This window comes from Protopterus annectens, chromosome 12.part0 (genome assembly GCF_019279795.1).
Source record: "Protopterus annectens isolate FY-2018-M chromosome 12.part0, PAN1.0, whole genome shotgun sequence".
NCBI lineage: Eukaryota > Metazoa > Chordata > Ceratodontiformes > Protopteridae > Protopterus > Protopterus annectens.
The window spans coordinates 570,294,648-570,307,826 of NC_056746.1; the positions used below are offsets into that span (position 1 = coordinate 570,294,648).

The 13,179-nt window shown below is 41.4% G+C and overlaps 1 protein-coding gene across 1 annotated transcript in view; it reads left to right on the top strand.

The window, feature by feature from the left end:
• The window catches only part of LOC122816715 (alpha-N-acetylgalactosaminide alpha-2,6-sialyltransferase 2-like), a 532,556-nt gene that overhangs the window by 305,407 nt on the left and 213,970 nt on the right, over positions 1–13,179 (top strand). The window contains exon 4 of the mRNA XM_044089704.1: positions 7,624–7,801. Coding sequence (XP_043945639.1) covers positions 7,624–7,801 — 178 coding nt within the window. The remainder of the gene's footprint in view (positions 1–7,623; positions 7,802–13,179) is intronic.

Genomic DNA, 13,179 nt, shown 5'->3' on the forward strand with positions numbered 1-13,179 from the left:
GCCAGGCATGTGGAAGTAGAAGGAAATGAGAGACTGCGATGTTTGCAGGCTGAGGAGAATGAGAAACTGTTACGTCTGCAAGCAGAGGAACAAGAAAGACAGAGGCAGCATGAGAAGGAGATGCTAACTCTTCACCAAAGTCATGGAGGTCATGGGAAAGTGAGTAATTAGACCCCAGAAGCAGAAAAGGTCAGTAAATTTCTTCCACAGTTTAAAGAGGGGGATAATTTTGATAATTTTATTCATATGTTTGAAAGGGTATGTAAACAGTATGAAGTTGACCAAGGGCACTGGATATTGTTCCTGACACCCTTACTCCATGGTAAAGCTGCAACTATTCTGTCCAAAATGTCTGACGTTGCATATTTTGATTATACTGCTGTAAAGAAATGTATTTTAGAACTGTTTAAGCTAACACCCGAAATGTATAGGAAAAAGTTTCGTGAGCACAGACACAAGGCAGATGAAAGTTTGTGTGAATATGTTGCTGAATTGAGCACTTATTTCCATAGGTGGGTGAGTGGATGTTAGGTCACAACTTTTAAAGGGCTGGCAGACCTTTTGATGAGGGAGCAAGCCCTAAGCACTTTGCCTGAGGACATGAGGATCTGGTTAGCTGATAGACAATGTGCTACTTCAGATGAGTTGGGGAAGGAGGGAGACCTATACCTGGCAAGCAGGGCAGCCCTGCACAGGAAGGAGACCCTCAGTACTGCTGATGGGTCTAAAGGAACCCATGGTGGGCAGCACAGACTGCCTCAAAAGAATCTGCCAGTAGCAGGGGAATCCACTAGTCCAGGTACACATCCAGGAGCTAGGGTTAAATGTTTTGAATGCAACCAGTGGGGCCATGTGGCATACAGGTGTCCATGGAGGCAAGGTGGGGAACCAAAGATGAGGGAGCCAGTAAGTGGGAAAGACAAAATGCCAATAGTAGGTTGTCTTGAAACAACAGGGGTACTAAACTACTATCCTGCAGATGTCCTGAGAGGAAAGGATTTGGATGAGACCATGTACTTATGCAGTTACACCCGGTCAAGCTAGGAGACAAGCATGTGGGTCTGGTAGCCTGGATAGACCCAGAAAGACTGCATACTTGCAGCCAGGACTGGTGAGGTGGTTGCTTCAGGTAGGAAGCTAGGCAGTAGTAGTGAAACTGAATGTGAGCCACAGCTGCTTGTGGGTACTGAGTGACTGCAAAGGTAGAGGTGAGTAGTAGTACCCAGGCTGACAGTGAGGCACCACTGTCAGAGGATGCAAGACTTCCAGTGGAAGGGGAGCTGGGAAGGGTTACAAGGAGAGAGTTGAGACAGGCTCAGCTCTCAGATCCTACATTGCAAGGCCTGAGGCAGGTAGCTAGGGAGGCACCTGATTCTCAATGAAAGGGGGAATCTGTATACTGGGACAAAGGGTTACTATACAGAGAGTGGACCCCTGAGAGAAGGCAGGAAGGTGAACGAGTACAGCAGTTGGTAGTGCCTTGAGCCTACCATCTGGCGCTTCTAGCCATAGCGAATGATATTCCCTTTGCAGGTCATATGGACATAAAACATACAGAGAGGCATATTATGCAGAACTTCTATTGGCCTGGAATTTACAAAGATGTAACTGGGTACTGCAGGACCTGTGAGCAGTGCCAAAAGGTAGGCAAGGCAGGAGAGAAGGTGAGAGCTCCTTTGATGCATTTGCCTGTTATTGAGGAGCCATTTCAGAGGGTAGCTATGGTTATTGTGGGTTCCCTGAGTACCCCAAGTTCCACAGGGAAAAAGTATATCCTAGTGGTAGTGGATTATGCTACACGATACCCTTAGGCAGTGGCTTTGTCCTCCATTGAGGGAGAGAAGGTGGCAAATGCTTTGTTAGAGATTTTGAAAAGGATAGCTTTCCCAAAAGAAATAATGACTGACAGAGGTGCCAATTTCATGGCAGACCTGCTGGCTTGTCTGTGGAAGTCCTGTGGGGTGAAGCACATGAAGACCGCCCCCCTACCATCCTCAGACTAATGGTCTTGTTGACAGGTTAAACTCTACAATCAAGGCCATGCTACGGGCATTTGCAGATCAGTTTAACAGGGAGTGAGACAAATATTTGCTCCATCTGTTGTTTGCTTACAGAGAGATTCCCCAAGAATCCACAGGTTTTTCAGCCTTTGAGTTGCTGTATGGGCATAGGATGAGGGGACCTCTAGATTTAATTTGAGATTGTGGGAAGGTGAGTCTGAGTCTCACAAGGAGTCTGTTGTGACATACGTCCTAAACCTCAGGACAAGGCTCAGGGAACTCATGGGCTTGGCCCAGGAGAACCTGGCAGAAGCTCAACAACAGGAAAAAGGTGTGGTATGACAGGAATGCTCAAGCTAGAGAGTATGCTGTGCGGCAGCAAGTAATGGTTCTCATTCCTGTCAGACACAACAAGCTGGAAGCAGCTTGGGAGGGACCCTACAAGGTGGTAAGAAAGGTAAGTGATGTTAATTACATGGTGGAACTGCTAGGCAGAAGGCTGGGGCACAAATTGTACCATGTTAACATGATGAAACCTTACCACAATAGTGAGGCCCTTGTGCTGAGCATTTGCAGTGAACTTCAGGAGGAGTCTGAGGGAGATCTGCGGACTGATCTCCTCAGTGAGGCTCGGGCTGACACCTCAGTGGAAGGAGTAGCAATGTCCTACCCAGGTTTGAGAAATCCGAGCAGTGTTGCAGGAATTTGGGGACATGTTCACTGGGAAACCAGGGTGCACCCACCTGGTGCAGCACCAGGTGGATACAGGATCCTGAAGGCCTATTAGGCAGGCCCCTTATATGGTGCCTGAGAGAGTCAGACAGACTCTGAGGGAGAAGGTACAGGAGATGCTGGAACTAGGGGTGATTCAAGAGTCCAGCAGTCCCTGGGCCTCCCCAGTAGTGCTGGTGCCAAAGAAGGATGGCAGCACCAGGTTCTGTGTGGACTACAGGAAATTAAATAGTCTCACAGAGTCAGATGCTTACCCCATGCCTAAGACAGATTAGGCCCTAGAGCAGCTGGGAGGGGCTAAGTAGCTTACAATCATTGATCTTACCAAGGGTTACTGGCAGGAGCCCTTGACTCCCAGTGCTAGAGAGAAGGCAGCCTTTATGACTCATGTTGGCTTGTATGAGTTCACAAAGATTCCCTTTGGGATGAAGAATGCCCCAGTGACTTTTCAGAGGCTTGTAGATCATATCCTGCCAGGAGCAGGAGGGTTTGCCCTTGCTTACCTAGATGATATTGCCATCTAAAGCCATTCCTGGCCAGGGCACCTTCAGTATGTCAGGGAGGTGCTGGACAGACTAGAAGGTAGGGTTGACCATTAAGCCGAGCAAATGTCAGGTGGGTATGGCAGAGGTCTCCTACCTAGGACATAGAGTGGGGAGTGGTAAGATAAGGCCAGAACCTGCCAAAGTGGAAGCTATCCAGGCATGGCCTGCACCTGTTACTAAAAAGCAGGTGAGGGTATTTTTAGGGACAGCAGGGTATTACAGAAATTTGTCCCCAGTTATAGGACCATAGCTGCTCCCCTCACAGACCTGACAAGGAAGAACATGCCAGATAAGGTAGTGTGGACCCCAGCATGTGAGCAGGCATTCCAGAAGCTTAAAGAAGCTTTGGGAGGACCCCCTGTGTTAGCCAGTCCAGATTACAGCAAAGAATTTGTTGTGTAGGTGGATGCTTCGAACCATGGGGTGGGGGCTGTACTTAGCCAGATATCTTCAGAGGGGGAAGAGCACCCAGTGGTTTTCCTCAGTTGTAGGCTCTAACCCAGGGAGGAGTGCTATGCAGCTGTAGAGAAGGAATGTCTAAACATAGTGTGGGCAATGCAGAAACTTCAGCCTTATCTGTATGGAAGGAAATTCACTATTATGACAGATCACAACCCCTTAACATGGTTAAACAGAGCCAGCCAGCAAAATGCCAAGTTGCTAAGATGAAGCCTGGGGTTGCAAGCATATGATATGTCAGTGCAGCACATAAGTGGGATTAGCAATGCCAATGCAGATGAGCTCTCAAGACAGGGAATGGGGTGAGGTACACTCAGATAGACATAACCCTCTCAAGCGGCATTTCTCAAGGGTCACTTGAAAACTAGTTTGAGTTCTCCGGGGTGGCGGGATGTGAAGGCTGCCAGCCTAGCCAGATAGAATTGTGCAGATAATTCTATCATTTGTAAATATGAATGTAAACTACAGGCTTGTTGTGTTAAATGTAAAGAAATACTGTTACATGTAGAACTGGAAATAAATGTGACAACAGTGCACTCTACTGACCAAAGTAAAGCTTGTGGTGACCCTTTAAAGTGGACAGTGTTGCCGAAAAGTCTAGATGAAGAAATTCATTCTATTGTTTTAACCAAGAGTTAAACATGCAAATGTATTTTTATTGGTCTGTTCCTGACTAACTGCAAGATAACAAAAGGGAGATGTTAAGAATGTAAATGTAGTTAATGTGCAGCCTGGGAACCCCAGGAAAGTGTAAAAAGATGATGTAATGTTTATCAGAACTGCAATAGCAATTTAAACAGGGAGAATCAGAAGGCATTAAGCATTTTTGTCTGGATCATCCAACTCACAGCACTGCTTCTTGCTCACATGTGTTATCTTAGACTTGTGTTTTCTTTTAGATTAGCTAAGAACTATAAAGATTAGACGAAGTGTTTTTCTGTGATGTCAGAACTGTACTACTGAATTATTTTAAGTATTTCTGTGTGATCTTTGAATTCTTGACTAGCACTGACTGTGTAGTAGAAAGTATTGTCTTGTGGTTTTAATTATTCATTATTAAATATTTTAAAACCTTTTGACTGTGGCTGGTTTGTGTAGAGATAAGTTAAGCTCTAAGAGTACATTGCATGTATATAAGGATCCTGTACCAAGTCACTCTAATAAGCATTGACTGTTTAGTCACATCTACCAATTGGATATTAATATTGCACAGTAATAATTGGACACCCTTTTAAGGGCCTTTGGGTAGCTGATAATATTAGCTGGGTGGTGGCAGCTGGTACTTCCGTATAGTCTGGGTAAAAGAGGCACAGCTGGAGAACCTGTGTCAGCCTTCCCCAGGAGTGTCTGTGTGGTTGTATAAACTTATCTCAAAGTGTGTGTGTCAGCTACTTGGGCAGAGACACAAAGCACTGGATGGACAGAGAGGGTGCCAGAGAGGGTGCTGAAGATTTTAGCTTGCCCAGCTAGGCTGAGATCTGGATCCTATAGCTGTGCCAGCGGAGAATCTTATTGGGGACCTGGAGAGCAAGGGAGCGACCATTCCTGGACTGACTGTGATCTCTGTGTGCTCTTAAGAGAAATTGCATCTTACTGTGTGTGTATTTGTTATCCTTTCCTCATATATGAGATGCCCTCTCTGGTGTTAGTAGTGAGGATTTAGGCTCCTTGATTGCTGGGCCAGGGCTCGGGCATCACACAAGGGATAAGTCCACAGTACAAAATCCAGAGCTCATGTCCCTCCATAATAGCAAAACTTAAGAAAGGAGGAAATTAGCAGGAAATGATTCCCAAGACTATATCCCCTGACTCAAAAATAAACCAGAGCAGAATGTGACATCAGCAACAAGCACTCAGACTGTTGAAGCGGAAAGTATGGACACACACATAACTATCAAATGAATTGCCCAAATGTCACAGCTGCCTGTATGCCTCTGAGTCTTGGGTGTATAAGGACCTCCTTTCATAGGAAACCAACTTTAATTATTTTCTATAAACAAAAAAGACAATAACGCTTTCATTCTCATAACAAGCTGCTGATATGCAAAACCTATTGGGAATACAGTAAAGCAACAGATATAGTCTTGTTGTACATATGCACATGCCAGTACAGAGACTTGCTCTAGAACATCTGGACAGACAACATTCAGGTACAGGCAAGCAGAAGGATGAATATATAAACTTTTTCAAGTAAAAATAAGTTGTACACATTGATTTCACATCCACACAAACACCTTTTCTAAGAGTCTGTATCTCTTCCATGTCAGGAGATGTATATAGGTGCACCAGTTTAGAAATGTTTCAAAAAAGGCCTGTCATGAACCATATAATCAATCAGCCTAGATTCCCTCTACCAATCATATCACAGGCACCTGAAGTCAAAATTGCATATCCCCAGCAAGTACCCCAGCAAATACTTAAATAAAACTTGGTTCTGCACTACCCCAGGTTGAACTAGTCCCTCCCACCTTCCCACAGCATACCTCTTGCTGATTCCTTCTCTCTCTGAATGAATGTAGTCAATGTATTTCTCAGATAAAGGACAAACATATTTTTGCATAGGCTGTATTATCTAGTCATCTCAGCTCCAAAGAGTGTATTCAGTGTGTTTAAACACAATGAACTGCCACATGTGAATTCTTTAACTATGGACAATGCTCTTTTTTTTTCAAATTGTAATATCCGTACAAATATTGTACTATGTATGTATAAGTTCACACTGAATGAACTGAAATTGTGAAAATTTTAATTAAAATGTTATTCTTCTATACTAGGTTTTGTAATAACTTTATTTAACTATAACCATATTATATCAAAGTGCAGCCTTTTTCCCTGGTCCTCCACATAAATGAGATATTATCCCAGACAGATTTTCCAAGTAAACAGCATACAAATAAATAAATCAAATAAAAATAACTCTCAGACATACTCAGACATACTGCACTTATTTAACTATCCGTCACAGAGCTGCAGTCTGTTTTGCTGCTTAAAAGCCCATTTAATCTTCCCACTGGTACACTTATATGTTCGTCGGTAGTTATTAGGTGTACAGTCCAGCAGACAATTGAGGAGTCTAGCTCATCTTTTAAGTGCCACAGAGCAGTGACTAGTTAATGACACACTCTAAGTCAGACAGTGAGCAAACAAGGGCTGGGGGAAACAAACCCTGGCCTGCATACAGGAGCTGGCTGACAACTCATAGCCTTAATAATCTAGACTAATTCTGTCTCCACCCTTGTATTTTTCTTAATCAGTCATAAAAAAAAAATCAGACCCATCAATCATCTGCTCCAGCAGCCACACACAATGAGCATGTGCTGCATAGAGCCCTGCAATCTGTTGGATTCCAGATATCCCAGTAATTATTTCTTGCTTATTTAGTATTTATGGATTTATGTCAGTAATTTCCTTCAGCAGCTTTGTCACTGAGGTAGTCATTATTGACTTATTAGTGACAAACCTTCAGCTTTTAATTTCTTCAGTTCTGTTGCAGCATATTAGAGCTACATTTGCTCCCCCTGTTGACTTTGTTCAATCAGCATTGCATCATCAGACTGTATAATTTGTATAATGTTTTGTAAAATTGTAATAAACTGAGTTTTTTTTCTATAGCACATCTGCTAAAATGCCATAGTTATGAGATGTCTCATTTCTATTTCAATGTTTCAAAGCATCTTGGTCTCTATTACAATGTGCATTTTATGTGTGTTGTACCTGTACCAGTGTTCTTGGTTGTGGCATTCAACATTTGATCTAAAATAGAGTTAATTACATGTTATACAAAATAGACTGCATTTGCATGTGCATTCTTTTAGGAAAAAGAATGGTTATATCATTTTGTATTTTACTTTAAACACACGCACTGATGGATAATTTTCATCTTACAGAACTCAAACGTACTCTGGATGTTCTGAATGCCACTGCCAATCGTTTCATGTTTGATGACTGGGAGGTGAGAAAATCAGGACAAAAACCTTGTATCCATTGTGCTGTTGTAGGAAATGGTGGAATACTAAAGGACTCCAAGAAAGGAAAGGAGATAGATGATCATGACTATATTTTTAGGTATGAGCAGGGTGCATCCATTCAGTACTCAATGCACATCCATTCAGTACTTAACATATGTATGTTTAGTGCTTATTGTACAACCTTTCAGTATTTAGTGTACATCCTTTCAGTACTTAATATGTATCCATTCAGTACTTCATATGTGTCCATTCAGTACTCAGTGTGCATCCATTCTGTATTTAATGTAAATCCATTCAAACTTAATGTACATCCATTCAGTATTTAATGTATATCCATTTAGTATTTAATGTGTTTTGTTTCACATTAGGAAACATTACTGCAATATCTGTAGGGTCTATGTTAAATAAACGAATGCTTAAAATGTTGAGTACAACATACTCGAACACTTTTAAGCGAATGTTTATTTAACCGAGAGCCCAGAATGTCGCAAAACACAATACCGAAATGTTTTGTTTGGCCACCTACTCATCACAAGTTCTACATAACACTAAACCAGCTAACAGAACTTCCAATAGATCATAATAAAAAAAAAAATTACAACATACCGTAACATTGCAAGAAGGGGGGAAGCCCCCGTGCACCCCCACCCCCCTACTTATATATACCAACTACAAGACCGCACTTCAGCACAGAAAAGGGAAATTCTCCCTTTCTGCACCATACAGAGCCATTGGCAGTAGCTGACATGACATAATATGTCACATATGTCAGTGCTAGCCAACCAAAACATTTCAGAACTCCATTTTCTGACATTCTGGGCTATTGATTAAATAAACGTTTGCTTAAAAGTGTTCGTGTGTTGTACTCGACATTTTAAGCATTCGTTTATTTAACATAGACCCTATCAGTAACTAGTATCTATATACAGAAAAGACAAAAATGTCATGGATGAGGGAATTCTCTGAGACTTTTACATACAGTACTGAAAATGAAAAAAAAATGTATCTGCGTGACAAAGGTACGACAGCAGTAAGCTATTATTATGTATTTCTTCCAGGAACAAGGAGGTCATAACATCCCTGTACTCCCTTATCAGACCCATTATCGAGTACAATGCCCCCTTCAGTGTGTACCTTGCCAAGCACATGCAGCAGTTGGAGAGACAACAGAGGTTCCTGACCAGGAAAATCCATGGTCTCAAACACCTATCCTATACAGATAGGCTAAAAGCCCTGTCCCTCTACTCAGTCTTGTACGGACTGCTCAGAGGTGACCTATGTCTGGCATACAAGGTTGTCTCAGACTCAGCCTTGATGGAGTTGCTGCATATCCATAAATCTAACTCCACTCCTGCAACCTGTATGCAAGGCCTCAACCTGGTCTGTGACATTAATAGAACTTGTTGGTGGCATAGATTTGAGTCCCAGTGACTCCCCCATCTTCCCATCTGTGGAATAGACTCCCTCTCCATGTCAAGCAGAGTACCTCACTAGCCCTCTTTAACAGGAATCTGGACGACTGGATGGGAAACAGAAAATATACCCTGGGATCCCACCTTTGTCCCTGCTGGACAGGGAAAACAGGTGCTGACTTTATGGGAACACAGGTGAAATTCTTGGCTAGGCTTATAAAGGCCTCTGGGCCAATAGCCTAGTATCATCTTATGAACCTATAAGTAACACCAAATGGCTTACAACACACTTTCTTACTGGAATGGTAGATAGGGATAGCAGCTAGTAGGAGTCATGGCTGAGGTGCAATGTAGCTGTGAGACACAAAGTATTTAGTTACTCTGTGATGCTGTCCATGGCTGAATCAAGAAAAAATAATCCTTCTAATGAACACAGCTTGAGTCACAGAAAAAAGTACCCTTCTTCTAGAGTATAGCATAAAACTCAAAAAAGAACCCCACCCCAAAACTGAGCACAGGATAATAAAAAAAAAAAAAAGCGCCAGCATACTTGTCCCTTTCATCGTCCTCCAGGGATAAGCACCGTATCTTTCCCTCAGTATGAATTCCAAAAATCCACCAGTCTTTCTGTAAATAATACCTCTTCAAGAGTGAGCAGTAGAAACATCATAAGCCCCACACATAAAACGATCCAAAAATACCAGGAACCAATTTCTTTATTTGTTAAGCGCTTTCTTCCCCAATGGGAACCTTCGAAGACTTCATCAGAACAAGAAACAAACCCCTTCAAGTCAACACTCTTTTATACAACATTATACAATCAATTAACCAATTAGTCAATAAAAAAGAGAAAATTAAAGGCAAAACATAAAATGCTTCTCTATTTATAAGTATTAAAACATATACATTAAAGAGAACATTTAAATAGACACTGTCTTGAGTAAAATATGAATTCAACATTATTTAAAAAAACATATACATATGTGCAAAGTGAAACGTTCAAATTGTTAAGGCCTTTTTTCTCAAAACAGGAACAAGGGAAATGTGGCCATTTAACCCAGGTTCAACAGTGGCATTTAACCTAATGATCCAATAAAACACTCTGAGGTCAACCTGGAGCTCCCACCACCCACGTCTAGCATTACATGGAACAACTTCCAGGATACCAAACGTAAATCTTGTGTCTCCCTTACATACTAGTGTGTGCCTGTATAAAGCATTATTCATGTTCCCCTTGGTGATAACATAGAGATGTTCATATATTCTGGTTTTAAATTTCCTTTCTGTTTTGCCAATATAATAGTGTGAACATGTTTGGCAGATAGATATGTAAATAACACCTCTTGTATTGCAATTGCCCTTACGTAGAGGAATACCCCTACATTGACCTGCAATAAATGCCACATCACTATCCAAAATGAAGGGGCATTGATTACAACAGGCGCATCTAGTAGTGCCTTTAATGGACATATTTCTAGGTATGAGGGTGTGCTCTGTCAAATATTTAAAAATTGTCTCCACTTTGTATACAAAGCTTGGTAAACCTAAAATACGAAAAATATCAAGATTGCCTTTAAATATATGCCAGTTCCTTTTAATAATATCCCTCAATGAACGTTCACCTGTACCAAATGGAATGACTATACTCGTATCAAAGCTTACCCTTCCAGTATATTGGTTGTTCATTTTTTGAATAATCTCACCACTGCCCAGTAAGGGATTGTATTTTGAACCCCATCCATCCACCATTTCTTTTGCTACTTTATCAAGTAGCCCTTTAGGGTAACCCCTTACTCTAAACATTTCTATGATATTGGACACTTCTTCCATGAATGTGTCCTGTGTGGAACACAGTCTTCCAGCCTTGACCTACTGCCCTTAATAGATGTTTCTCTTCATTTGGAAGGGATGACTACCTCTTCCTGCCTTCATCCATGATCGATCCTTCCTCCTCTATCCTTCCATTTCAACTGAATTTGCTCCCTCTATCCCCTACACCAAAATGCCTCCATATCACACTATCTCAATTTCAACTTCTCTCTGAAAAGTTCTTTCAAACGGTCTCCAGTCTGTTCTCTTAAACTGGCCCTTCCCTCCCTTCTCCATAACACTGTGAAAGTTGTAGATGTTCTTCATATTGATCACTGCTGCAGTAGCCTTAGCTATATGGGTTTTATCCTGCCAGGGATATAACAGCTGGCCAGCTTCCAAAGCCTCAGGGCACCTTCCATACACCCAAACTGTCAAGCAGCTTAAGACAAGCTGACTAAAAGACAGATATGGGTGTGAAGTCCTTCATAGCTTTCCTGCCACTGAAGAATAGACTCCTGTGATGCTTTGCAAGATTGACACTTGGCAAATAAGCTCCCTTTGGGGGAAAAAAACTCCAACATATATATATATATATATATATATATATATATATATATATATATATATATATATATATATATATATATATATATATATATATATATATATATACTGATGTTTTATTACTTTCCTCTTCGGGAAAGTTACTTTAAATCTAGGAGTGTTTTGTTTTACTGGACTATCTGAAGACTGTAACGTACTTTTATATGGAACACTTGTTTTTTTTGTTTTTTGTCAGTTTTAAAGTGGTATAAACTAACTGATAACATATTTTTTGTGGAGAAATTGTGTTTTCTGTTGCAGGGCCATCATAGTGTTTGAAAGTGCTTTTTACTGTTTTTTTTCTGTCAAAAAAGTAACTTGTGTTGACTGGTAGTTTTACTGGTATTTGCTACTTGTCCTCCCTGGAAAAGAGGCACCATTTTTGATATGGCCATAGAACAGAGTGTCACACACATGGTCAGTCCTTCTTCCAGACACAAAAAGAAAGTTAAGCAAACATCCTTTGCCACCACAGCAGGCTAGCAATTTGCCTCAGTTGCAGTTGGGTGACTGTGCTGTAGCCATTTGTTGTACCTCAGACCACTCATCTTTTACCCACAATCCCTCTGGCATAGCACCTACAGCCACAATGGACCAGGGTTAGCCACATCTTCTGTGGCTGTTGGGAGTCCCCTCAGAGGGAAAGGGAAAGACACTATTGTCAGTCCTGGGAGAGGGGAAAGGGAGGGTTTCCCTGTTATGTCAGAATGCTGTGCCCATCCCTGGGGCAGCACTAGCTGACTTTAGTAACACAGTTGCCCCCAGTTTCCTGTCAAAAAGAAATGGGAAACCATACATTTATCTACTCCTACTCAAATTTCTATGGATAGAATAGTTTACTGGGAATGGCTCAGGGTTTAATTCAGGCTATTGATCCTTCTTGTAGAGTAGTTTCTGGTAAAAGATAGATGATGCTCTTTTCCTGAAGATATTCAAGATTCTGAATCTTAACAGGAAGATCCAGGGACAGAGTCAGGGTTTTGTCCACAGATTTCTGATTCAGACTCAGAGGAGAATTCAGTTTCAGATTCTTCCTATGGGGTTTTCTTTTTCTCTGAGACTATTGCTAGAATGTCCCAGTTTTTTCAGTGGGAGAGCACTGATGTTTCTCAATCCCTCAAAAATATTATGTGTTGAAGACCAGTTCTGGATCTTTCTTTCTTAAACCTGTTTGTAACTTCACAACCTGTTACTTGTTCTTCCTCTTTTATGTTTCCTGGTAACACTAGACTTAAAAGATGCTTCTCATCATATTCCTATTCATCCAGACTTCAGGTGTTTCTTAAGGTTTTGTGTGTCTGTATCACATTATCAGTTCTCTACTAACCCTTTGGATTATCCACTGCACCAAGTGTTCACAAAGTGCCTTGTTCCAATTATAGTTCATTGCAGGCTACAGAGTATCCACATTTTTCATATTTAGGCAACTTGATTGTCTTTGTACAGTCTTTTTCAAAATGTCATTAGTCTCTCTCTTGGGGGGAAAAAATCTCTTGCAGAATCTAGGAGTCCAAGATAACATTCAAAAGTCTTTCTTGACTCCCTCACACAGGATTGTGTTACTGGGATGTCAGCTAGACACCTCCATTTAAAGAGCTTTTTTTTCCACAAGAAAAACTAGATCTTTATCTGGATCTATTTCTAAGGT